Below are 26,728 nucleotides of genomic sequence, written 5' to 3'. Positions count from 1 at the left end.
ACCGTGCGTCAACCGACAGAAGGCTTGCAACAACTTCCACTTACTACTTGAAATGAGACGTAAGAAGCTAACTCCCATTTGACGCAGAGTCTACGCGAATGAGCGATGAAAACGACTTTTCAGCTCAACTGAACAACTTGGACGTTTGCCCGCAAACCGTTCAAAGGGGAGGCCGGAAGAGATCAAAGACAAGCAGGTGACGTCATCATCCCACGCTAGGGGGGGGGGCGTATTTGCGTGCTAAACATGCTAATATAGTCGATTTTTCGGAAAGCGACCTAATATTTTGATGAGCCGACATGATTTAGCTTGCACACTTTATGCACCACTTTTTTTGTGTCATATCTGTTAGCGCAAGCGGAAGTGCAGGGACTTCAGATCCATGTAGATGGCGTCGACGGCCTCCACATACGGCGGGGTACACCCTGCAAAGGCCGACTTCAGTGGACCTAATATGAATCTTTTGGGAATGTGGGAGGAAGTTGGAGGACCCAGGGAGAGAGAAGGGGGAAAAAAAAAAAACATGCTCCAGAACGTGACCTGTGAGGCAGACGAGTCAACCACTAGTGCTACCATTTGCGTTCTTTCCTGTATTGGATCATTGGTTTTGGAATATAAACATCAGGTCGTTTCTTTCTTTAGTATTTCAGCTTGCTAATAACATCTCTTTGAATTCACAATAGGCAGTGGTCAACAATGACACGTAAGGTTTAACACTGCAAATCAGAATCATCTTTATTTTGCCAAGTATGTCCAAAAAACACACAAGGGAGGAATTTGTCTTGGGTAGTCGGAGCCGCTCTAGTATGCCAAGTCAGTCAGTCCATTGACAGAACACGTTTGAGACAAAGACATTGCCAAAAAAAAAAACAGTCACTGAGCAGTAAAGGGTTGCTAGTTATCTGGTAATGCCGGTACAAATTATATATTTTTTTGACAATTGTGCAAAAAGATGAGCAGTTTGAATGACTAATATAGCAGTAGTCCGGTACAAAGCACTTTAAAGGACAAACTCCAAACTTCTTGGCAAAGCTTAATTTCTTTAATTCGGCTCCCATACGAGAGGTTTATTTATAAATACACTCCCTGGTTTTCTTCTCACTATAATGAAGTCTTTGTGCGGCGTGTGAGGCCGAGGCCTCCTGGGCTCACGGGACTGTCATCCCGCTGCAAACCTCCTCAAGCTGCATGACCTTGACAAACGATCGCACGGTGCTTCGGCAGCGGCGTTTTGTCATTCCCGCTTCTCTTTGTGTGTTTAATATGAGTGAGTGACACGTGACAGACGGAGCCTTTTTTAACAGCGGAAGGTTGTAGATTAACAGAAAAACTGGACAGCCGTTCATCTGTTATCTCGTCAACATATTTGAAGGCAGAATAGTTCCTTGACTTTCATATGGATCCACTGTTATACATTTACAACACAAGCAAGTTTCTTCAGAGATCAATAAATGTTCAACAGTTGGGGCAGCAGACCTGATGATCAGGTTCTTTTGGAATGTTAACAAATAAGTGAAAACATCACCTGCTTGGGCCCTTAAGCAGTCTGTAAACAAAGAGTCGGTTGCCTTTAGGACCAGAAAGACGAGAACGCATGAAGGTAAACTGCAAACAAAATAGTTTTGAACTCTTAAAAATGTCAGCAGTCTGGGGGTCATTTTTTAGGTTTAAGCTATATGGAAGAGTAACTGGCTTTTGAAAATAGGTACAATGTAACAACAAACAAACTTAAAACGTTTTATATTGCCTTTCCTCTATTGGAGCAGCTTGTAAGTTCTCATTATGCGTGATAGTTTGAACTTCAGCAGCGCCTGCTGCCAAGGAGGGGGGCTTGTTTTGATTTAAAACCAGAGGGATGGGTCTGTTCAAGGAGGAGTGAGAGAAAGAAGGGAAGGGAGGGGAGCGGAAGAGAGCCAGGGCAAGAGAATGGGGGGGCGGTGGGGATGGTGGTGATGAGATCATTTTCTGGGCCTGGATGAATCAGCTTCTCTGTCGGTAAAGCGTGCGTTCAAGCCCATCACTCACTGAGAACGGCTTCCCGTGTCCGCTGCAAAAGTGATTTTGTAGCAGGGGGTTGGGACGAGGCAATTGCAAACATATTTGGAATTTGAAACCATTTGTTTGCAGATAGAATCAAGATTTCACATGCTCTACTTCTGAGAGCAGTAAGACAATTAAGACTGTGTACAAATATGTAGAAACTGGTTTTTAAAATAACCATTTGACTTTGACACAGTAGATGAACTATAGTTTAGGGCTGTCACTACCAAATATTTTTAGACTCCACTAGTCCCATTAATCAGATACAAAATATTTTTGCCACTGTTCATTAACAGTTTTTGTTATTTAACAATTAAAACAATAACGTTTTGTGCAACGGGCTACTTAATCGAATTACACCCCCAAGGTTGCTTCAGGTTCAACTAATGTATTACAGGTTATTCATACTTCAGCTGCAAATAAAGATCTTATTCGTAAAAGAATAAACCGAGCCCTCCCCCCATAAATTGATTATTCAGTTACTGGTTTGGTCCGTAACAAATTGGAAAACAATGATCAACATTTCTACCCAAGTAAAATCAATGTCTTGATTAAACAAAATATAAATCTGCTTCATTTGACTATTGAGAGGCTGAAATCAAAGGATTTGGACAATTCTAAGCTAATGACTAGTCCAAACGATTAATCGCTTGTCGAAATAATTGATTAATTTGATAATCCATTAGCCGTCAATCAAATTTTGACAGCTCTACCAGTTTGTGTGACTCTGCACACCTAGTAAATTTGATTCAAAAACCCAACAAAACATATCAATAAAAGATTTATTCCCCACAACAATTTTTGAAGGAAAGGGGGCAGGCTGTTGCACATGTACTGCGTTGATACAATGACAAAACTAAGCAGCATTTTAAAAAAGGCATGCACATAAGTTGTCATATAAACAAACTAGAATAAGTAAAGTAAAAATGGAAGTGGAAACTGCAGAGGATGTTTGAAAGCAGTCTGATAACTGATCAACATATGGAACCATAAATTAAAAACGCTCATCTTAAAACAAATTCCATACAAGGAAGGTTTAAGAACTTCAATATGGTCTCTCTCTGCGCTCCTGGCGATGGTCCCTACGAGAGAGCAACGAAAAGCACAACTCAGCAAAAGGTGTCACATAACAGCTTTAAAGCTCTTAGGCTAGTTGCACAAAAATATTGACGAGTTGAGCTCTGGATGTACCTCATATCCATCTTGCCACCTGGTGGTCCCATTCCCCTTCCTCTGCCACCCATGGGCGGACCTCCACGGGAACCACGGAAACCACCTCTGTCCATGCCGCCGCGCCCCCTGAATCCACCACGATCGCCTCCCCAGCCTCCTCGGAAGCCTCCGGGACCACCTGCGGGCCCGCCGCGGTCCATTCCTCTGCCTCCTCGCATTCCCATTCCGCCTCTGCCTCGTTCACCTCCAGGAGCAAATGGAGGCCCACCGCTCATGCCCTCTGGTTTGGGAGCTTTGCACTGGTTGCACTCCATCCTCCAGGCAAAGTTTTGGTTGCCACAACCCCTGGAGGAAAAGCACATATTAAGCAAGTGCCGCCCCCACTGTACAAGCGAGATAAAAAGATAACCAAAAACATACGGATTGGGACACTCCCAGTCCCCGGCCCTTTGCTGCATGTTGGCTCCTGTCGGCCCACCTCGGCCCATGCCACGTGGGCCGCCTCGGGGCATGAACCCGCCACGGTCGCCTCCGCGGCCCATCATACCTAATGGGGTATTTGGCACACTTGCAAAAGGAACTATAAACACTGAAACGTGAAAAAGCAGACAAGCCCTGTATGCAACCTACCTCCACGGCCCATCATGCCATCACGCATGGGGATCTGGGTTTTACGGCGTGCCATTGACACCTTGAGCCTGCGGCCCTGAAACTCCTTACCTGGGATTTGGACGATAAAAATAAGCATTTGAATTTCACACGACTGCTGAAAACTAGGCATGGGACGTACCGGTTTAAAGGCTATGCCACGGATTTGAAAGGTCAGTTACCCAAAAATTTGCCAGCTGATCAATTAGTTAAACCAGTCAGTTTGTTAGTAAGCCAGAGCTAGTTTTGAGTCTTCAAAAAAAGTGCAGGCCACACCAGTGTACTACCAAACGCGTTGAGTCCCATTTGAGTTCTTAGCAGGACACCCCTCGCTGCAATAGTTACTTACACAAGTACTATAAAATGATAAATTTTAAATTTACAATACAGCAATATTGTTGCTCAAAGTCATCACATCCTCAGAATCTGATACCGGCCCGTGCCTATTGAAAATTAAACCGTCTCTTCTACCATCAAAGTGCTCCACAGCAGCTTTGGCGCATGCTGCCTCCTCGTAGGAGAGGGTGGCATCTCCCTTGGGCTTTCCCGAATCCTTGTCAGTGTAGATGTTAATGGCAAGCTGGCCGAGCCTGCGATTGAACTGGTTAGAAAAGAGCAGTTAGCATCCTGTTTTTTGTTTTGTTTCAAGTTTTCCATGTGTGAGGCATTTCTTACTCTAATTGGCCCGACGTGTTTAAAGAATTCTGCCATCTCCTCAATGTTGGCCTTCTCAGTCAAGCCAGTCATGTAGATAGCGCAGTTCTCAGATTCGTCTTGCTCTTCAGGCCGTCCTAAAAGCAGCATAAAAACATTTCAAGCAAAAATATCTCCAAATTTTCAGTGTGACTTTTTAAGTCAATGCTCAAATTCAACAAACCCATCTCACGCTCTTCGCCGCCCATGTGTCCTATCGTCCAGTGAGTGGCGCCCAAAGGTGTTGGGGAGAGAAGGAAAAAAAAAACAGTGAGCATGTGCTACTCAAATCCAGCATAAAAGACCTGAAGAGTGCTACAAAACAGTCCAGACGTCATTACACACTGCGGGGCCATGTTAACCATCATAGTGTACACGCAATTGGAAAAGTAAAATACCTTTTGACCCCATGGAACAATAATTTTTTTGTTCTTTGAAAAGCCTCTTAGACCAATAAATGCTCCCCAGAAAAACATAAGTAACATGATTAAAAAAAAAAATATATATATATTTTTTAAAGTCATCCCAGTCAAGAGTGGCATTTTGTCATTAACCTTTGAAAACTGATCAAACCATAAGCGATGGCTGAATTACACCAAGAACATCAGCGAAAATGGTCTCAGGCATTGGACAAATTCCCCCCAATTAGGGTGTGCTCATAAATTGACGTGTCATACCACGATATCAAAATGAATACTCAAAACATACTCGGAAGTTACGAAGGCTTGTAAAGGACTAACCAGTGTAATTCTCGTTAACTTACCACCAGGCTTACTGAAGCCACCTCTGTCTCCAGCGCTGCTATGGGGGAATAAATGAAGATATGAAGGCCATTTCCTTTTTACAGCCACATCCATGGCTCGAGCAAAGTGGCTTGATTGAGGGAGTCAAAAACATTCGGTCGAAACTAACAGCAAGTCAAAGCCCCCAATGTTATACAGAGTTAACTGAGGGGATCATGTGTTAATAATAGTAACGATGAAAACAGGTGTGCATAGAAGCTTGGAAAGAATGTTACAGAAGCTAAACATTTGTAAAAATTTTAGATGCATTGAAAGAAATGTACCATTTTTTTTAACGTTAGGCTCTAGTTATTTACAGGCGATCCAGATAAAAACAGGACAATGCATCTGAAAGTTCACATTAACCAGTGCATACAATAAAAGGTACAAGAAAATATTACATAGGAAAAATGTAAAGAGTAGGGCTGCACGATATTGGACAAACATTTCTCCAATTTTAACCCTGAGATATATATTGCGATGTGAAAATACAGGATAACATACTTGTGACATGTTAAAACCAACACACTTCTCCTTTTCCCCTCTCTTCAGTAGAAAAGAAAGCGCACAGCGCAATACTGAATCATTTGTGTAAACTCTACCTGTACTTAAATATATTGAGCAGGTTGATCAAGTTAATAATTTTTCATGCCCAGTTATACTGTAGTATAACTTTTTTTTTTTTTTTTAAATCAGTTATGCATTGGTATTTCTGTCTCAATGCATTAGTTTAAGCAACACGTGCACACCTTAAGTTTGTCCCTTCAAAAATGCCTTAGCCCCCCCGTAATCCGTTGCGACTTGCATTTGTTGGATTCAGAAGCGTGACACATTAAATGCAGATCTGTGATTGTTTCCACCGTGTCCTCATTAATAGTTATGGTACAAGAAGTATACAACACTCTTGGTTGCTTTGTGTGCGTTGTTTGAAGGTTTATAATAATTACCAAAACATTGGTATCTCAGCATGCCTGGCTTTTCACTTGTGCAAGAAGTTAGCGCAGGATCTTTAATTCTTTGTTTTACGTGTTACAGTAAACTATAACTGGGAGTGACAATTCTAAGCAAGAACATTTTGCCTCTTATTTGCATTTTATTTTTATTTTTTTTTACTGTCAAACTGTACACACCCACTGAGCGAACCTTGTGTACGATATACACATCGCAGAAGTCGCAGTACTGCTACTTCCTTAACACATTAACCACGTCCCAACAGTTCCCTCTGCTGGTCACTTAAACATTACAGTTGACTCACTGCATTGCAATACAGTGGACCCCCACTATTCAAGTGGGATAGGGAGCGGGCCAGACCTCAAATAGCAAACATTGCATTGGGGGGGGGGGAAGAATAAAATAAAAAATAAAAAATAAAAACCCCAAACTCTTGAATAAGCCATCAATAAGTGTTTTGGGGGGTTGGTTCCACCCCACAAAAAGAAAATATTTTAAAAATTTTAAAATCCACGGAAAGGCAAATCCGCAGGTGCCGATCCGAGAGTATGCGGGGGTCCGCTGTACACCTGCATCACAGGACCTACAATGTGACTATTTCGCACACGTACATTGCGATGGAGACGCCCAAACGATATATCGTGCAGCCCTAGTAAAAAAGTACACATTTTACAGAAATGACCACTGACTTTTAAAACACTTGTTCAGGAATTAAAAATAAAATACAAAATAAAACACCCAACATGCTCAGAAACACCACCGTCCTCAGTTGTTGGGGAAAAAAAGGCAGACCCCCAATCTGTTTAAGATCCCTCCTGCGGGGCTTAAGTTGGCGCCTCTGCACTGAGTACAGATACTTTCTAGAGAAAAGATGCTTTTAAATGGCTCTGTTACCTGTACGGTACAAATGTGACAAAGCATGTTAAAAAGTGCTCAAATGTGTTCAAACAGTTAATTCCAAAACACAAAATACAGTTTTAACATTTCAAAATGACATTGTAACCAACCCACCTCCCCCTAACACCCCTGTGCAATGCTAAAATTCTGAACTGAAATACTTAGGTCTACACCTTATTTATCATGGTTGCTAACCTATAACACGTCCGATTCAATCAAATCGGCCTTTACTAAGAGTCCTGCATAATGGCCATATATAAAGACCAAGTCATGAATGGCATTTCTAAATTTTTTAATTTTTTATTTTTTTTTAATTGTGAACCCTTGAAAAGCAAAGCGTTCGACTACGCAAATCAAGTTTTCACTACAAATAATCATGTACACATGAAAGAAAGCACCTTTAAGTTGACCCTATAAGAAAAAAAACTAAGTTGAACCTCATTGACCTCTTTATCAAGACCTGGACTTAAAAAAAATGTTTTCAAACAACAACAGCCCACTCCGAACTAAAATATAGATTACCAAATAAAAAATTAAAAGCAGGAATACCCAATAGTGGATAGATAAGTGTATTATGGGATGGGTCAAACTAGTGAACATACATTTACATTAGAGATGCCAACCTCTCACCTCTCGGGAACATTCTAGATATTTTGTCAGGAACATTTTGATTTTGTCAGGAACATTTGCATGTCAGCCGAAACAAACAGGCTCTGAGAAAGACTCAGAATGAGACCAATACCTTTAATATGAAGTTCAGTATCAACAAATTATACGTGTATATTAAATCTGTATGTTACAAGTTCAGCTGTTCAAGCACTGTTGAGGTTCTTGCTTGCACTTGCAATTCCTCAAAATGTCTGCTGGGCAGCGCAAAATTAAATTTGTCCTTGATGATGACAGCCTCAAGTGTTCGGCCTTAAACACGTCTGTCTTCCTGACGAGAAAACTTTTACATGCAGCAATGTCACATCTGACAGTGTGCAGTCCTGCAGAGTCCGACAAGACGCCCATGAAGTGGATAAAAGTCAAAAATATTTGGAGTAAAAAGCATGAACGTGGGTGTGGGTGATTCATTCATTCATGGCCTAAAATCCTTATCACGTTATAAATTGAAGACCTCCATGGTAATGCTCATGTAATAATGAAATAAAAAATTAAATGCAAGTATTTCTGAATGGGTCTTATAATCCTTTAGCCCATTGTGCAGATCTCAAAAGTCCAACTCAGCACTCTTGTGTAAACAAAACAAAAAAAACCTGCTGATATTATAAAATGTTTAATATACTATGAGGTGAATCTAACACGCAAAACGTCTTCTCGGAACATTTCTGAGTACTGCGTAACAGCAGAACACACCAACTTCCCGTAACAAAATGGGGACACTTGACATCTCTGCATTATGCACACCAACAAACACCATGTAAAATGGGCAAATGCGCATAGAGAGCAAATAAACAAGTGGCATTATGGCAAAAAAATATATATATTTCGCTAATACCAAATCACTATATACCACACAAAGATGCTTTCCCTTCGCAAAACCCATGACTTGTATTTGTATACATTACCCTTAAAAAATTGGCAGCTGGTGTAATCCAGTGATTAAAAAAAAAAAAATCTCCAAAAGCAGCTGGGTGACATGAAACCGGTAGCTGCTTTGAAGTTCAGTAAACTGTGCATTACATTTGTTGGAGGCGCCCCTTAAAAGTTTTTTAGTTTGGGGGCCCATAATAAAAACGGTTAGCCACAAACAAAAGTTGAAAAAACACCAAAGTAGAAAACTGGTAATGTTTCTTCTCTCATTTGACTAGCCTTTTGACACAATTCACATTTTTCGGCACCAAAAGCGCCTTTACAATCGCTCAGTTCCCTTTCCATTGTTGCCAATATTTAAATAGCCTCTTAAGGTAGACATAAACTGTGAATGCTGTTGCAAAAACCAAACACTGAAGCAGGCCCGTTTACACAAAAGCCAAACAATTTTAAGTAGGAATGTTGATAAATGACACCCCTCATGTATATTTTAGTGCATCGGACTGAATTTAACAAATCAGAAGCAAAACCCACTCACTCCATCTGTGATGCTAAACTTATCTATAAACTCAACTTTCGCAATCACGTATCAGAATAATATTCACAAATGTTATTTTTAAGGCTCCTCACCAACTTTCTGTACAGTACACCAGTGAAACACTGAATGGTGAATCTGTATGGTGCGTTGAAATACATTGAGTTGATATCCATTTGAAGAATAAGATCCGTCCATTCTTTTTGTCTACCGTTTGTAACTAAAATCTGATTTTAAGAAACCCTTTGCTATTCAATTTGTTCAGATGATAAAACCTGTCTCTTCCTATATTATGCACAGGCCCCAATAAATGTATTGATAGAAAGTAAAAGATACTCCACTTACCCCAAGGCAACTTAGGGGCAGGGCTGAGAGAAACATTGGCGCAAAACAGTAACTTTGCTGGTAAGTAATTTAATTTAACAATAAATCAAAGTGTAAAATGAAAAAGTGCACTGGTCATCATCGCAGCATCTTGACTCATTTGCCTCAGCCCTGCCCTAAGCGGCCACGGCACCTGCAAAGTCAAAAATAGAAATGTTGATTACGTGATAAAGAAAGACGCTTACCCCATGCCACGACCCATGCCGCCACGACCCATGCCGCTACGGCCACGATGCATCATTCCTCCTCTGTCAAAACCGTCACGACCCCTGCCCTCTGAGTACCTTGAAGGTTCTGAGTAGCCAGAACCCCCACCCTGGCCATCCTGTCTGTAATTATCTATAAACAATAACAACCCAATCAGAATGTGTGTTTGCCTCTTTTTTTCCCTCAAGGGGCTGTAGTACAAAAACAAGGCAGCGGCTTACTGTAATGGTTGGACTGATAGCTGGGCGGTCCACCTTGTTGGCCATACTGGCTGGCTGCGGGCTGCCCATAGGAACCTGCAGCCTGGGGTGGGTAAGCAGGAGGGGCTTGTTGCTGGGCCTGCTGCTGGTACCCACCCTGCGGTTGGCTGTAGCTGCTCTGCTGAGCCTGGTAGCCAGACTGCTGCTGGCCATATCCTGCCTGTTGGGAGTAGCTGCTTTGAGTGTAACCAGCAGGCTGGCTGTTCGCACTGTAACTAATAGGAGACAGACAGACAAATAAATAAATGCAGCAAAAAGCTTAGCTGTATTCCAGATAGCCCGTTTCTTGTAAAGGGGTACAAACCTCTGTGGTGCAGCAGGAGCTGGCTGCTGGCCATAAGCAGGATATCCAGACTGAGCAGTATACCCCGGCTGAGACCCGTAAGACTGGGAAGCAGCTGGAGCAGCCGCAGCGGCGGCGGCAGCAGCAGCAGCAGGAGCGCCGTCATAAGCCTGTGCGCCATAAGCCTGGGACGACTGGGTGTAACTGTGAGCAGTCGACTGGGCAGCAGGATAGCCAGCTGAGGAGCATATAAGACAAAATGTTTCTCAAATAGCGCAGAGGCAAATGACAAACAACTTGAGGTTTGGTGACCCACTAATTGTGTCCAGAGCACTATTGCAATGGATCTGTTCTGATCACATACCTTGTGCTGGCTGGCCATAGGAGGAGCTGTATTGTTGCGGAGGTTGCTGTTGAGTGTAACTTCCAGCAGCTGGGGTTGCCTGGGTGAACGCATTGTCAGCCGCAGCAGCAGCAGGCTGGGCATAGGATCCATAACTTTGCTGGCCATAACTCTGCTGTGGCAGTCAAATCAAAACTAAATCAGTGATATCATAGAAAGCATAACTTATACCCTTGTGTAAACAAACTTCAACTTCCAAAATATTTAACTCATTCATTCACTGTCCTGGATGATTATATTCATCTAGTGAAAGCCGACCGTTTACTGCCACCTTGTTTAGATTTATTGTCTTGTAACTCCTCTTCAATGCTACTTTTCGTACGTTTGCATTTCGTTGGTTATTTTTACGTTATTTGTGTGCATGTGTGTGAATATTGCTTCTGTGACTTCCCTCGCGGGATAAATTAAGTATTCAATAAACCATGATTGGGCATTTGAGAACACAGAATCAGAATAATGGTTTACCTGGGCAGATTGTCCATAGGCTTGAGAGGCCGGAGCAGCATACGAAGCATACCTGCAAAGAAGGCAATTTAAGACTGACTCGAAAAGAGGGCACAATGGCGACAATGTACGAGCAAAGCACGTGTCCGCTCAACAATTACCGATTCCCAGCCCGGAATAATAATTACAGTCTGATAGTTGAACACTTACCCCGGCTGAGAACTTGATTGGCTGTAGGAACTGTAATCTGTTGAAAGTAAAATAAAAAAAAATAACATTGGTTAGCTTTGAAGCGCCAGTAGCCACGATGCTAATGCTAAAATCCAGTTCAACTGGCCCGCCGTTTTCAGCGCCATTCAACTGCGGCCGAACAATGACTGGCGAAGCTTCAACAATCATGCTGCTAACAATACGTGTAACTCGACACGTTCTGAATTCTGATATCAAAAGGGAGAGAAAACTAGAAAAACGAGACTAAATTTAGAGGATAGAGGGGGTAGAAAAAAAGCGACTTACGTCGATGAATTACAATACGTTTTAGGCCTTGTGCCAGGCGGCAATACGCGGGGATCGATATTCGATTCAACAAAGCTAAAACACGAATTCATTAGACGCATTACCTGAATAAATCAGTAAAACACTCGAGTATTCAAATATCACTAAACAGTTCGGACTCAAAATGAAGAAGATCATGCCAAATTGACACTTACCAGGAGCCGACGCCATTTTGTGTGCCTTGGTAGAGACGACTGGAGCAAGTGACTTGTTGGAGAGACGCCTTTGAGTGCGCAACAACCACGAAACATCGCGAGACAGCAGACTCATCCTTTGAAATCACGCGATACTTTGTTTGTCCCACAAACACTACTACTACTACATAAGTGTCTTTCGAAACTTTTTTTTGTATGTGACGTGACCTTTATTTTGTATTTTTTTACGAAAATACAGCGTTCAATTTCCTGGCTCCTTATTCCGAAAAGACCAAAAAGAAACAGAACAACAACACAATAATTATTATTCAAATAATTTACTTTCCCAAATCAAATGGTTCATGACCATATTATTGAAATGGTAGGTGAGAACAATTTTGGGAACTGATAGCTGGATTTTTTTTGTTTTTTGGTTTATTAATATACATACATATATATAGTTAAAAAATAAACCAACTTTTGAAACCACTCCCTCACATTCAACTCCTCCTCTCTGTAGTGGCCAAAGAACTAAATAAACAAAATGTTCAAACTCTGGTTGTTTTACATCACAAAGACCACAAAGTATAAGTAGCTGATGCACACAAAATGGAAAGTGTGAAAAAGTTCATTTTTGTTTCCCCAAGTCCAAATCCTTGGATTTCTGCCTCTCAAATGAGATGACTTTTTGTCTCTGATATGTTTCAAATTAAGCAACAACCCTAACTTAACTTAAAAGAGTCAGGCTTCAATTTTGAAACGTGTAAATCGTCTGAGACGCACCAAAACCTTAAATACAGTACAGCAGGCCTGCGGTACTGTAAATGCAACTTGTGTTACGCTGTAAGTCTCTGTATGTCCAATAGGTGGCAGTATCATTCTCTGTCACTCAATTGCCAGTGAAGAAGCGTTGACGTCAGGCGGAAGTAAGCATCGTATTAAAAACAAAACACGAAGCTTTCAAACCACACAGAAAAGTGTTCTTACTGAGCCCTGGATATTTTTTTTGACATCTAATCAACGCATGGGGAGAAGATCAAACGACCATTTTCCTGCCAAGAACAGTTTTTAGTTGTGGTAGTCAGGCGATAGTAGATACTAGTAGTAGATGATTTCATGTTCCAACGATGAAAAACGACATAATGGCCACTTCACTCCAGACTAGTGTAACGGCGTAACGCCCCCTCAAAAACAAAGCAAACAAAAAAAGACAGTCCAGTCATTCAGGTGATGCGTTATCGTGTATTTTCAATCTGGTCCGCATCAGATCGTCCAGGATTCGTTCTAGGAACAACCGTGCTGGTTGCACTTATCTTGTTGGTGTATGCTGCAGGGCCCCAAGCAAGTCTCAGTTTAGGTCCAGGTGGACACTTTCCACGTTTCAGAGGTATCCATTCATGTACTGAATACTAGTTGCGGGTTAACTGTCACTATGCATAGCAAACAACACTGTTCATTTTCTCCCAACCCTTGTGTCTTGTAGATGTGTTCCTGTACGCTCTCAATCATGACGATTTGCCTTCTCTGCTGGTCGACGTTGTTATGCTGCTCTTGTTTGGACCATGTCAGGAGCGACGCTGGGGCACAGTCGCCTACGTGGCCCTCTCCACCCTGACAATGGCAATATTACCTCTCATTTACACCTTGGTCATCTTTGTCTTCAGCCTTGAGGCCAGTCGGGTCGGTGGCTATGCTGCCATTCATCTGGCATTGTTTACAGCCCAGTGCCGTCACTTGACAAAGCGACGGCTGCAAGGCTGTTTGCCAGTTTGGACTCTACCCTGGTTGCTGTTGCTGCTTTGTCTGATCGTGCTGCCCGGGACACCTGCCCTGCTTAATTTCTGTGCCATATGCATTGGTCATAACTGTATCCTTTTTTAAAATATCACCAAATAGTGTAATATTTGAAATAATAATCCATGGGAATGTAATATTAATGATAAGCAACACGCTCCTCCGAATCCAGACGAGCCAGATGAGGTGGTTCGGGCCTCTCGTTAGGATGCCTCCTGGACGAGGTGTTCAGGAGGCACATCCCGCTGGGAGGAGGCCCCGGCGACGACCCAGGACACACCGGAGAGACTTTTACGTCACCCGGTTGGCTTGGGAATGCCTCGGGATCCCCCGGAAGAGCGAGATGAAGTGGCCGGGGAGAGAGAAGTCTGGCCTTCCTTGCTTAAGCTGCTGCCACCGCAACCCGACCTTGGGTTAAGCAGAAGTCGATAGATGGATGACATGAAAAATCTGACTGTGAACGGTCAGCCTCAAACTAGTGAATGCATATGTATACTACTTATACCTTTGGAATTATGTTATTTCTTATTTTAATCTAAATTTAGTCATAACAATTCATAAAATCTCAAGTTATAATACCTTATTATGCTTGAAGCAAGTGAAATCCTCTTACACAAAGACTCTGTAAATTTTAATAATGTAAATAATATAAGCATATTTTTCCATGATTTGATCTATTCACGTAATCATAGTTTGAGTTTAGTTTTTTCAGTATAATCATTTGTATACAATTTTCATGACTATCGCTGTTCCTGAACACAAATACATACACTATACTGTATTTAGTTTCAAGCCTTCAGAATGTGTAGGATAACTACTGTTTCAGCCACTTTTTGAGTTCTTTGCCAACGAATGTATATCCCCATTGTAAAGTAGAAAACAATTGCTCGATCACCGTGTGAAACCGTTAAAAGTTTTCTTTTCTTTTCAAATTGCTGTCACATCTTAATAAACCTTTCAGATAGTCACGGTTTCATTGGGATGCTTCAGGAGCTGGAGGAAGCCAATGTCCTGACCTTCATTCCCGCTTCAGTGTATATTCCCACTTCATCCAGACTAAGATTGCCAACCTACAGCTCCTCACAGACGTATGAGTCCATTCATCCATTGAATATCCACTCTCACCTCCACCGTATTTACGATCGTTTTACTATTTTAATATATTGCCTCTCAAAGGTCGAGATCAGTGTCTCAGTTTGTACATGGAGATCGTGCAGCGCCACCTCCCATGAGGGACCCCTTGACATCGAACCACCACCGCTGGGAGGAGCCCCCGTCTGCCTGGAGGCAAGAGTCTGAAGCAGAGGTGTTGGAAGAACAGATGCTGAGGGCCGGAATACTTGCGTCCTTACAGGATGCCCCAGAGGAAGTGAATGGGAAAGTCGAAGTGCCAAAATCATCTGTTTCTGCACTGAGGTCACTAACTACAAATATCCCCACATTGTCTTTCTTGCACATGATTGATGATGGTTTAAGATTTGGCGGGAGGATGACCACACTTGTTTCTTGGTAGACTCCAGCAGCTGGAGAAGATGGGCTTTCCCACAGAAAAAGCTGTGGTGGCGCTCGCAGCCTCAAAAGAGCTAGGTGGCGCTATCTCCTTGCTCATAGATGACCGTGTTGGACAGCACGCTGTGGTTACAGCCACGGGGAAGAAGACCACGCCATCCAAAGGCCCAGAGGTGACTCAACGCTACACCTGACATGGAGCCTGAAACACTGTTTGCCTTTACACAGCAAATTAGACTTATATTTGGATTTTGCAGCGCTTCAACATTACATTTTTTCCCCCCCAATGTGTAATAAATCTGTATTGAACATTGTTTTAGACTAGGGATAGGAATCTTACTACATTTCCTTCAAGCACAATGAAAATTAATGATCAGTTAATCAATGAATTGTTACTTTCAAAATTTTAATGGGGCCTTGGAATCTGTCTGAATGTTCGGAACTGCGGTTTGTATGCCATTGCCACATTGAAGACAAAAATGCAAAATGGATGCAGCTCAACTTCACATCACTGTGAGCCGTTTTGAGACCACAAACTAGTAAAAACAGAGCCAAGTGGGTCACTGCACTTGGCCTTAATTGCTTGTAGACACCCTGAGTTACCATTCAGCATCCATATTTTCTATGAGATGCTACACTTCAAAATGCATGTGTGCAGGTCACTGATAAATTCACAAAAATTCAGCCACTAGTGAGTCTTAATCATAAGTGTGAAGTCTATTCTGTTCTCTGAGAAACAGATCAAGTCCTCCTCAAATGGGGTGGACTCATTTATCCATTCCACACAATCAACATAATAAAATAGCTAATTCATTCACCAATTGCGCCCATCCGTATTTCAGAGTGAATGTCTCAGAATATGAAGTAATGTTAGCATTTTGTGCTGATGCAATGTGACATAACATGTTTTTTAAAAAAAACAGTGAACATTGTTTTATTACAGCGATCATCAGGAGACAGGATTATATTAGCACTAACACATTTGCAGGAAATAAAAATTCAAAATAGGAACTGGTTATACGACAGCATACAAAAGAAACTACCGTAGACAATTTTAAATACTTCACAATAAATTTGATTTACGATGATAAAAAAAAAAGTCTTCCATGACAGCACCAACATCAGTGGTTCCAGTTTTGCCATTTCCTGTGTTGAGTTTTTTTCTCAATTATTTTCAGAATTAAATCAAATCCACTGGATCATAGGATATGCAAAAAAAAAAAAAAAAAAATGTAAATATGTTTTAGTATATTTGATCACTTTTTCAGTGTGTATTTTACTTGGAAAACACGTGACACTCACATATAGCAACACATCTCAATTGAAGTAGCGACGACTGTTTTTCAGTGCACTACATAACACTGAGTTTAACAATATAAGAGATATAGCAAAATGAATAATAGAAGTTTATCTGTGTAGTTCTGCAAATTGTACTTGCTCAATATACTTAAATAATGAGATCTCATGGCATTGCTGTTACATTGAGAAAGAATTACAAAAGCGAGTCCAGTCTCTTATGTTACATCTCTACAAATGGACCCCGATCGCCCCGACGTGTGGGCCCAGGAGCACCACAGGTAATTCAGAGCTTCCTTTTGTCAAAGGTGTGAGAGGCGGGGAGCTGCAGCTGGGAGAGGTTATGGTGACGGGGGATGTCAAACAAGTTGTCACAGGTGCAGGAGGACATGGTGGAGTATCATTGGCATTTCCCTGAGGTGTCCCCCAACCGAGATCTGACAGGAAAGCCCCCTCAAAAAGGCTGTCAAATACGTGTGGAGTGCTGATGCGACCTATAGGAAGGGGAGCCAAACCAGACTGCAGTCCTCGGGGGGGGGGGGGGGGGGTTACTTCCCTCGAACCTTGGTGTCGGAGGACAGAGGAGAAGCAAGTCGATATGGAAGCGGACCTGCACGCTTATCTCTGTAGAAACTAGGGGAGGCTGTGCCAAAGGGTCCATCCCCAGAGCCTAGATCAGGTTCTGTTGAAGAAAGAAAGCAGTTGGAACAGGGCCTCCCTGCCCAGCACTGTGTTTGACCACGTGTGCGCTGTTGTCTTTATCTCACTTAACTGGAATTACCATAGGCATGCCCACATTTTGATTGGACACATTATTATTATTTTTTTATTACATTACTTCGCCCAGCCTGTCTTGTCTTAGAAGGGCTCAAAGGGTCTTCCGCACTAGGAAGCGCAAGTACACTCTTTTTTGTGCTTTCATCCAAGTGTGTAAGAGAACGTATGACAAATCAAGATATCTGGCGGGATACATTGTGGTTGTCTGTGACCAAGCGTTTCAAGTTATTGACAGTCTCAAAACGAAGATGATTAAAGAAGAAAAAAAAAAAATAATCTAAATCCTCCCAAGCAATGCAACATTTTTTTTGTTTTCTTTGAGCAAATAGTAATTATGCTTCATGACTACAGCATCGATGTGTTTGTTGAGAGTAAGTGTTTGATATGCTGTCTTTCAATCCAAATGTTGCAACACGACTCTCCAGACTAGCACATGAGATATACACTGAAACACATTAACCCACAACGTTTTTCATGAATTAAAAGCAATATCTTTGCTTGATCGTAAAAGTCTCCCCGAAATGACAATTGTACATAAAATTGCATTACTACAAACCATCTACAGTACTTGAAAGTAACTGCATCAAGATTCCGCAGTTCTAGAAGTTCAGAATCTGTCATGTCATGCTTCCAAGACTCCCTCGGTTTTCTAGGCTGGATGTTTTTTTTTTTCTTGTGTGTGTGTCTATTTGAGGGCCAGCAGAGCGGTGGGTGAGGATGTCTCATCGTTACCTGGCCAGATGATAGCCTCCAGCAGCGTCACCCTACGAGCCAGAAGCTCAAGATCAGCCTGCAAGTCGCGGAACGTCTGCGAGCTAAAGTCCTATCAGAGAGCAGTGACAGGGGGGTGCTGTGTGAGGGGGTGTGGAAACACCAGCCTGCGTCCTGGGGGCTGCTCGTGACTGTTCCCACTCCCTGTCCCGGTAGCAAGCGGTGCAGTGGGAATTTGAGCCCCCTACCTTGACCCCTGCCTTAAACTGACCCTGCCTCAGGCCTCCTACTCACCATGAATACCGATCATAGTCTCGAGGATTAAAACCCTCTCAGCTAAGATCTTCAGCGCCTCTCTGATCTGATGTATTCCGTCCCCCTGTGAAGATAGATACAGCCGTCATGGTTAGGAGCGCAAGCTTAAGAACTGCTCGCCAAGATGCAGGTCATTTTTACCCCCCTCAGTACAGTTCAGAAGTTAGAAGGTTAAACAGTCCACACATCTGTCCAGCATTGTCTGCTTCCTACGTGTCGCTGCATCTCCCTCATTCTCTGGCCATGCTGCTACAGTATGACGCCAGTGTCTGCCATGCTGGGCTGGACAACAGCAGCATGCACGTCACAGCTGTCACACGTTTGACACACCTGGACCAAACTCTTCCAGGATTTAGATGTGCTCATGCTACGTGTGCATTATTGTGTCTTTCTGCAACGCAGTCAGGAAAGGATTTTCAGCACCACTGCATATTTGATATTATCGTGGTCATAAAATCACCATCTGGCTGAGAGATGCCAGTATGCTCTGCATACTCTGCATTCACTGGATACTTCATTAGGTACACAAAGATAATAAGATAAGAATTGATCCCATTATCCTTTCTTATATCCCCACACAATTATATAATTTATTATATAAATTATAATAAGATTTTCATATATGTACAGTATAGTAAATCCCCGCTATATCGCAGTTCACGCTTCGCGGTCCCGCTATATTGTGGATTTACAGTTGTTACTCTATTTGTTTATCCTGTGTACAAAATCTTTGCGTGATCCATTGCTCTTGCTCTCTCTACATATTATATAATAGACAGTATTGTATGTGTTTATCATTTTCAAAAGTGTGTTTAAAGACCTAAAAAAAAAAAAATGTCAAGTGCTGTAAATGTTTGTTGTAATAGCTCTTCAGTTTGCAGTGTGCAGGGAGTATGCAAGAGTACCGAAGAGAGTGTCCAGTATGTGTACATTAAAATTTTGTCAGACACTTTTTGGGTTTAAACGTAAGGCAATGGTTTTGTGAGTTACTTTAAAACTTAATTCATCATCACAAAAAGAAGGCATGCAAATGGGAGGTTGCATGGTTAAAATGTTCGGATTAGTAAGACAGAAATGGCAAAGGTTTATGTTTGTTGGCAAAGTAAAAAACCTTCAGCCAATGCAGACTGACTAATTTAAAGCAGAAACAAATGTAGTATAATGTGGGGGAACTTTGCCTAATTTCAATGTAGCAGCCTTGTTATGCGCTTGTTAATATCGACATGCAGAAAATGAGTCTTTTGCAAGATGGGATAAAAGAGGGTAGCTGTATCCACTCCACAACACCTCTGAACCCAACAGAATCCACGACTGACACATAAATGGAATGATTTGGCATATGCATCTCATGCATTTACTTTCATTTGTTACACCAACCATGATTGATTCTTAAGAGAGAAGACGATCAATTTAGAAGATCATGAATTTAGTCAATGTACTCAAGGATTCAGCCTTCTCCTCTCTGTCTTGGTTGTTGTGTATTCTTGCAACAGGATTGATGGTGGTGATGCTATTTTGACATATATGCCAAAGTCAGATGCTGCCAAAGTGACTGTGAAAGGTAGCCATAGCTTGCAGAGGGAGTCAAGACAGCTTCAGGGTCAAGAGGACAGTGTCATGACGGGGGGCCGCAGTCCGGAGCGCACCCCGAGGACCAACAACACAAAAACGCATAAAGACTGACTTTCCCCACACACAAACGCATACGGTTCACCAGCTGAAATCACATGTACAAAAAAAAAAAAAACACATGGTGGGTGAGAAGACAAGAAAACATCTAGCCTATACACTTATCCTGAATAGAAAATATCTTACATTTAGATTGCTCTTGTAAAATGAAAAAGAGGTCAAAGAAAAAGAAGGATTAGACAGACAGAGGAAATATAATACTTAACAAGGGGATTTTAAAATAGTTCTTAAAAGCAAAAACCGGGCTTTTTTTTCCCAACTAAATGTGCTTGTACGCGACCACTAAATGAGCTACTTCCTCACCGGTAAGCCCTTCTCTCCAGACTCTCCTTTGGGACCCGGTGAGCCCTGAAAAAGAATTGTACAACAGAGTGTGACTTAACGACAATGAAATAGTTTCATTACGTTTCAAAGAGACAATTATCACGATCCTCATAATCCTTAAAAACGGAGGTTAGGGTTGGGGTTGGCTTACCGGCTCGCCCCTGAAGCCCCTATCTCCCGGGTAACCTGATGGACCCTGAATCCAAAATGTAGCACACCGTTTTGTTTCAGCATGAAGGATGAACAAACAGAAAAGCTGCTGAATAGAATCACTGGTACTTAACTCTTTCCCCACGCTCTCCCTTTGGCCCCATAGGACCCTGTGTTCCAGGTGTGCCAGGTTTACCCTGTCAATATAAACAGCCAAAGTTACAACAACTCCTTTTCTAATTTGGTGTCTGTCAGCAAGCTTACGTTCTGGCCCTGTGGGCCAGGAGGTCCTGCTGGGCCTTTTGGACCTGTGGGACCTGAAAAAAAATTGGACATCAAGCATGAAATTTCCCTGAGTCAATATTAAAACACAAATGCAGTTCTTTAGGTACATTTGTACAAAGATGCTCGGTTTACGTTGACTGTTTCAAAGAGCTGTGTCTGTATCAATATGTTTATTATTGTGGCTGTGTAGAACAGCACCGGATCATAATGAACAGTTTCTAATATTTTGGTTACATTAGAGCTACATGAGCTGGATGATTGTGCAGGTGTAACTAATGTCATGGCTGCTGAGTGTTCAATAAATTCTTTCTTGGATGATTTATGGAGCTGTTGTATAATAATATAATTGTGCTGATCTCAGGTAATTCTGAGATATACACATTTTGGAACAAAGTACGTATGGCAGGGAATGTGAAATGCTTGGCCTCTTGTCAATATGAGATCACTGACAATACCTGGTATGTACAGCCATACCTAAAAAATGAACTCCAATTCCAAATTTGGCCAAGGTTTTGGGCTGTGTATTGGTGCATGTATTTTAAAGAGTAAATCCTCCTGTCCAGTTCCATTGCTTTTATGCAGCAAAAAAAAAACAAACAAAAAAAAGACACTAACCAAGCGGTCCAGGGGGTCCCTGAGGTCCTGGTGTGGAATCATGGAAAGTGTTGGTGAAGAAGGGGTCCTTTCCACGATCTGGAAATAAAATGAAAGAGATGTTAAAGGAAAGCGACTATTGTGGTAAAAGTTTCTATGATATTTGAATGATCAGTTACCCCCCCCCCCCAAACATTGGTATCGTTGAATGAATTGCAGTTCTGAAGTAGGGTCAATTGTAAACTGTGCATGAATCAGATTTGTTTCCCAATTAGTCTTTCAAACTTTTCAGTGGTCAAATAAGATTTTTTCCTGATAAAGTGTTTGTCCACGACTGTACAAATCCAATACAAATGCTATACCTCTCTATAACACAAAATAGCCCCGTGTCACAAATAATTCCAGTGATTAAATTGCGCAAGCTTGAACATCTAAAATTCTGTTTTGATTTTGATAAAGTCTAATATTTTAGTTACGTCGATTAATTATATGAGAGTCCAAATTCTAAGGGACAGCTCTCAGTGTGATGCAGTACAGTTCTGCAAACTACAACCACAATAATGAATTGACTGGTTGAATTTAAACATATCTGACATTGTCAAAGGAAATGGAGTTGAATGGAGTTTTCCAGCAATCAACCTTGTGAGTATAAGAAGCCAAATAACAATACTAATGTGTCTAAGAACAGTTAATCACTCATTTTCATTCATTAAAAAAGTAGCTTGCTTTGTGAAACAGCACAGACTGGACCGAAAAGGACACGAAAGTATGAGTGAGAGGAAGTCCAGAAGTTCTTGGAGATGAAACAGCACAGATCCAATTCGAGTTTTTGATTTCAGGGAGCGAGAGACGAGAAGGAGGAATGATGACAGGAAACATCATCCAGCTGAAAATCATTGAAGGTCTCCAATTGAGTTAGACATCCAAACCAGGCCAGTTGTCGCTCTGTAATGTCTGCATGTCTGCTCTTTGTATTTTCGAAGTGTGATCTTGATCAACTCCACCTCCAGGTGAACAGTGCTTGTCATCATTTGTAACACACTCAGTGCAAGTTTTAAGCACCAGTGGTCCACAAGAGGGACATTATATCCCCCTCGTGGATACATTTAAGCCAAATAAACTGGTGTTTTCCCAAGTAAGGTCAGCACAGAATGGCCCGCCCTCCTTCCCGTCCCGACATTCCCTGCTGTTACTTTGAAGTGAAAGAAAACGGCTCCCAGTCTCATCACGCCAACCCTAATACCTACAAAAGGAAGCTCACGCTGACAAATCAGTACTTTGAATTTTTTAAAACAGTGAATCAACAAATAAAAGGTGCGGATGCATTGACGTTGAGCGGAGTGAGGAGCCTACATCTGGAAGCAGTTGAGTGACATCAGAGCTGGACAGGTTCTCATCACGGCATGTCAAGTCTGTGTCAATCTCACACCGTCTCCTGCCTTCAATCTCTACCGCCTTTTGAGTCTGTTCTACTTGGCACGGCGGTAGCACTTAAAAAGCCTTTTAAAAAGTCTTAAAATTAAAAGTGACAATTTTCTTCCTCTTCCTTTTGTTGAGGATCTAGCCGGCAACTTTCATTGGATGAAAGCAACATAAAAACATCCTTTACCCTGTCTGAGAACAAACGTTGGCAAGCACATTGTGAGATACAGTGTGATAATGTGCGTGCATGGACGGGTGCCAGGTTCACGATAATCTCATTATGTCAAAACATGAGGGCACCTTAACTAGTCCAAACTACAGATGAGATTTTTTTTGGTCTTGACTTTATGATGGTGGCATTTTAGGATGGAACGGCATTCGTGGTGAGTGTTTATGATCGGCTCTTACTGTCTGGTGCGGGGATGCGGGCACTAGCATGAGCAGGTGGTCCTGGAGGACCGGGTAGGCCCCTCTCTCCTGGAAGTCCTGGGGGACCCCGAGGGCCTGAGAGGAGAGAGGAAAGAAAATACAGTGTGTGTGCGCACAGAAAGAGATGCTGAACATAGGAGACATAATAAAGACAGCTTTAGAGTCAAGAGGACATAAGGAAGAGGTGGTGATTTTGCCTAACAGGTAAATGTGGCTGTACTTCACCAGACCCACAGATGGCACTGTTGTAAATAAGATTGCCACAATAATTTCCCCTCAAAGACATATATAGTGAAAATAAAATCCTCTGGCTCCAATTGGCTAGGAAACAGCCTAGTGAACACGAAGCTTGTTAATGTCCAAGTGAATTAGAGAAGTACTGAATTTTAAATGGTAAATGTTGACTTTTTAGGTGAGTTGGAGCCTATCCCAGCTGACTTTGGGCGTGAGGCAGGATACACCCTGTACTGGTCACCAGCCAATCACAGGGCACATCCTGACATTTTCACCTATGGACAATTGAACGTATCTTATTAACCTATCAGGCTTTTGGAATGTAGGAGAACCACGGAGAAAACCCATGCAAGGAGCATGCAAACTCCACATAGGAGGGCCTGAACCCAGAATTGTCAACCACTAATCTACTGCATTGCCACACATTTGATTCATTTTCCCCTTAGTGCTTTTTATGATACATGTCAAATATTATTCAATAAAAATGCTGAAGCAGCAGAGCTAGTGTCACTACTAAAACCACAACTGTAGTTTTTAGTTTTTCTATCTTCTATCTTTCTACCTTCATACCTCATCAATCTTTATATAAAAACACCAATGAGGTTAAGAGGAGGACCAAAAATGAAATTTGTGGTTGATACATGATTGCGCCAACGTCTTCCCGGGGTGTACATGACTGACTTTGTTTTTCTGTAATTAACGGGAGGACGGTCCCTAATGAAACTCAAATAAGCACAATTTTCTTTGCAATGAAGTGTTACAGACACTAATTCACATTAAACATGGATAAGCTTGCATGGGCCAATCAGAGGTAGCGTACCCCCTCATGCAGCTTTTCAACGGTGGAAACAAGGCAGTACTATAACATCATTTGACATCATTGTTTGGACTTAAGACGTAATGTGGCCACTTCTCTTTGCTGTGGCACCTCACCTTACAACAACTGACAGGCGCAGTCTGAGAATTATTACTTTGCAAGGTAATGTTATTATAACCGTGATTTGACACCCATATAGGTCATTTTCACTTAAAGTTGGAACATAAGCAGCTCTGGTGATTTGGGACCATGGGAGGGACGTCTGAGCTTTAATATAGCATAATGATACAAATGACCTGCTTACCTGGACCAGATACAATGTCAAAATATATTCAGCCATCTTTGCATTTGTCATTATAATCTATAATAACATAAAGTTCAATTTATTCCAATTTGCCCATGAACGTCTCTTGAAATTGTCTTTGTATTATATTGGTCACAGTCCAGGTCCATGTTTATCTTTCTAAAAAAAATAAGTACAATGAGGAAATTATATCTTAGGATACAATTTGTAGCACTGGTTTTGGGTGGCTATGAAGTAATGAAGAAAGAAAAACAATAACATCAGAGCCACATGGAAAGCATAAGGACCTGAGATTTGTGTACATATAGCTCATATTCATTTAAAGTTGAATTCACATGGCGTTCCCGGGAGAGTAAAAAAAAAAAAAAATTGGTCAATGTCTGGTCATTACCCAGCAGCATGTTCACAAGACGGGTCATCCACATTTCAGAGGCCTTCATGATCCAGAGCGGAGAAATAACAGCGTGCGTCGAGAGCAGATGTTATGACACACATGCACCACTATTTGCTTTATTATCATTCAAGTCACAGCTGCCTGTGGATTTACTTTTTCCTACAGTTGATTTATTCGGGGTCTGAATACATAGAGCAGGTTTATTCCTCTGTTTATATTCTGATTGGTGACCGTGAGCTGCAGCAGCATGTGCCGGCGCAAGTTGACTTTACAAGTACTCAAGACTGTTCATGCCGACTGAAAAAGCACTCTTTCCAACCTCCCGCTGAAATGAAACAAACGGGCCAAATTCAGCAGGTTAGCAGACAAAATGTCCTGAATACTCTCCTAGTTACAGCTGACGCTCCTTTTGGGTGGACCGAGTGGTTTAAGTGAAAGAAAAATACGGATCTCATAGCTCAGTCTTGTTTCCTCAAGTGTTTAGTTAACGGTGAGGCAATCAAATGCCTCAAAAGTTGAGAGGCAACAAATACTGTACACTCTCTCGCTCCAAGATGCACAACTATAGGACAAAGTTTAAAATCAGCTGAAAATGCTGATTCCGTGGCGCGTATGTTCTGTGCGGCCCATTCTGACCTGCGGGTCCTGAGGTTCCCTTCAAACCAGGGCTTCCAGCTGGCCCCCTTGCGCCCGCTTCACCCCGAGGTCCAACGGGACCTGGCAAGCCTCGAGATCCTGCTTTCCCTTAGAGGCCAAGATAGTCATCACTAATCATAAAGACGATATGATTTGGGTTTAATATCAAGTGTGAGTGGAAATTACCATCTCTGCCCGGAAGACCATCGTAGCCCTTTTCACCCTGAGGACCTGGAATAGAAGGACTTAATTGAGTTGTTGTTAATTACCTCCATCCACCTCATTCAAGTTACGTTAGGAAGGCTAATTGTTGCCGTAACTGGGAGCTTTCTTTGAATGATTCACGTGACCTGTGACATACTGCGTTTGTAATTAAAACACATTTGATGAATTTCTAGTTCATAATTTGATGTGAGGAACTCATTAAATGCGGCGATTGTTCCTTCTTGTCTAGGCCGTGTTATCGTTCGTTGCGGCAGGGTTCATGCGTTCAATTGTTTTGCAGGAGCCAGGTCTCGGCTCAAGTCCAGGAAAGAAGAGGTGAAGTGCTTGCCTTGAGCTCTGGAAGCGTGCACCTCAAATGACTCTCTTAGTCAGACTGGAGGAAATTAGTGTATGTGGAGAGGAGGAAATAGGATATATAATAAGCGCACACGTGAGCAGGTAGAGAGAGCAAAATAAGAGTTGTTGATGATGGTGAAAGATTATTAAATGTGTGGACTTTCACTTATTTCAAGGATCAATAATCTAACATTAGAGCTATTCACAGAAGTCCGCAAATTATACCTACCGGGAGGTCCCCGCTCACCGGGAGCCCCCGGAGCAGCCGCGGCCCCCCCCAACAGTAAGGCGCTCTCAGGTGTAACTCTTCCTCTAGACAGAGGGTGCCGTTGCGATATGGATGGCAAGGCGGTGAGTACTTGGACCTGGTGATGGGAAACACATTTACTCACACACTTCAAAATCGGAGCTTGCATGAGTGCACAAACCTTTGCCTCCAGCGAGCTCAGCCTGTCATTCATTGCTGTGATTCGGCTGCAGTTGAGACAGGCTAGAAAACAGAAAAAAGTCATTTACATCCACGGCAGTCTTTTCTTACTGGCCGAGTCTTAACACCTAGCAG

General features: G+C 42.1%; 3 protein-coding genes across 17 annotated transcripts in view; 1 reads left to right on the top strand and 2 right to left on the bottom strand.

The window, feature by feature from the left end:
- The first annotated feature begins 48 nt into the window (after positions 1-48).
- Positions 49-21,093, top strand: rhbdd3 (rhomboid domain containing 3). Of its 5 annotated transcripts, none has more exons than XM_061768416.1 (6): positions 49-196; positions 13,409-13,792; positions 14,681-14,807; positions 14,896-15,135; positions 15,233-15,401; positions 17,996-21,093. In XM_061768416.1, exons 2-6 carry the CDS (start codon positions 13,468-13,470, stop codon positions 18,014-18,016), a joined length of 882 nt encoding a protein of 293 aa, XP_061624400.1. In that variant the 5' UTR covers positions 49-196; positions 13,409-13,467; the 3' UTR covers positions 18,017-21,093. The 5 variants fall into 5 exon arrangements, with proteins under 5 accessions (XP_061624400.1, XP_061624399.1, XP_061624398.1 ...); XM_061768415.1 differs by lacking the exon at positions 49-196 and adding an exon at positions 12,810-13,312 and having other exon boundaries at positions 19,821-21,093; XM_061768414.1 differs by lacking the exon at positions 49-196 and adding an exon at positions 12,811-13,312 and having other exon boundaries at positions 18,005-21,093.
- ewsr1b (EWS RNA-binding protein 1b) lies at positions 2,809-11,962 on the bottom strand. 5 transcript variants are annotated; one of them, XM_061768402.1, is made up of 15 exons: positions 11,947-11,962; positions 11,447-11,483; positions 11,258-11,309; positions 10,754-10,907; positions 10,411-10,627; positions 10,068-10,321; positions 9,825-9,978; positions 5,318-5,355; positions 4,739-4,768; positions 4,537-4,652; positions 4,333-4,462; positions 3,844-3,933; positions 3,634-3,760; positions 3,232-3,558; positions 2,809-3,122 (listed from the first exon to the last, which is right to left on the bottom strand). In XM_061768402.1, the coding sequence occupies exons 1-15, from the start codon at positions 11,960-11,962 to the stop codon at positions 3,086-3,088; spliced, it is 1,779 nt and encodes a 592-aa protein (XP_061624386.1). In that variant the 3' UTR covers positions 2,809-3,085. The 5 variants fall into 5 exon arrangements, with proteins under 5 accessions (XP_061624386.1, XP_061624389.1, XP_061624387.1 ...); XM_061768405.1 differs by having other exon boundaries at positions 4,748-4,768; XM_061768403.1 differs by having other exon boundaries at positions 5,318-5,352.
- Positions 16,119-26,728, bottom strand: part of emid1 (EMI domain containing 1) — a 53,309-nt gene continuing 42,699 nt past the window's right edge. Inside the window, exons 5-18 of one of the 7 annotated variants that reach the window (XR_009787861.1) lie at positions 26,595-26,656; positions 26,396-26,531; positions 25,792-25,836; positions 25,606-25,713; positions 23,200-23,295; positions 21,391-21,468; positions 20,755-20,807; positions 20,625-20,687; positions 20,492-20,536; positions 20,320-20,364; positions 20,143-20,154; positions 18,307-18,391; positions 18,034-18,124; positions 17,177-17,206 (exon numbers count right to left, since the gene is read on the bottom strand). Coding sequence is in view for 5 of the 7 variants with exons in the window: in XM_061768407.1 (XP_061624391.1) it covers positions 17,073-17,206; positions 18,307-18,391; positions 20,143-20,154; positions 20,320-20,364; positions 20,492-20,536; positions 20,625-20,687; positions 20,755-20,807; positions 21,391-21,468; positions 23,200-23,295; positions 25,606-25,713; positions 25,792-25,836; positions 26,396-26,531; positions 26,595-26,656 (962 nt within the window). In the remaining 2 variants the exon portion in view is untranslated. Of the gene's footprint in view, positions 17,207-18,033; positions 18,125-18,306; positions 18,392-19,920; positions 20,045-20,142; positions 20,155-20,319; positions 20,365-20,491; positions 20,537-20,624; positions 20,688-20,754; positions 20,808-21,390; positions 21,469-23,199; positions 23,296-25,605; positions 25,714-25,791; positions 25,837-26,395; positions 26,532-26,594; positions 26,657-26,728 lie in introns of those variants that run through there. The other 6 variants (XM_061768407.1, XR_009787863.1, XM_061768409.1 and 3 more) reach the window with 6 other exon arrangements.

This window comes from Phyllopteryx taeniolatus, chromosome 3 (assembly GCF_024500385.1).
Source record: "Phyllopteryx taeniolatus isolate TA_2022b chromosome 3, UOR_Ptae_1.2, whole genome shotgun sequence".
In the NCBI taxonomy this organism is placed as follows: Eukaryota; Metazoa; Chordata; class Actinopteri; order Syngnathiformes; family Syngnathidae; genus Phyllopteryx; species Phyllopteryx taeniolatus.
Note: the sequence above shows the minus strand (reverse complement) of the source record. Positions and strands in the feature narration are given on the sequence as shown.

Coding starts and splice junctions, on each gene's coding strand:
- ewsr1b (XM_061768402.1), bottom strand. Junction 10,628..10,753: donor CTATGGCCAGCCAGCACAAG/GTATGTGATCAG, acceptor TATGCTCCTCAG/CTGGCTATCCTGCTGCCCAG. Junction 9,979..10,067: donor CTATCAGTCCAACCATTACA/GTAAGCCGCTGC, acceptor TATTGTTTATAG/ATAATTACAGACAGGATGGC.
- rhbdd3 (XM_061768412.1), top strand. CDS start 13,156: ATGCGTTATCGTGTATTTTCAATCTGGTCCGCATCAGATCGTCCAGGA. Junction 13,793..14,680: donor CATATGCATTGGTCATAACT/GTATCCTTTTTT, acceptor TAAACCTTTCAG/ATAGTCACGGTTTCATTGGG. Junction 15,136..15,232: donor TCATCTGTTTCTGCACTGAG/GTCACTAACTAC, acceptor GTTTCTTGGTAG/ACTCCAGCAGCTGGAGAAGA.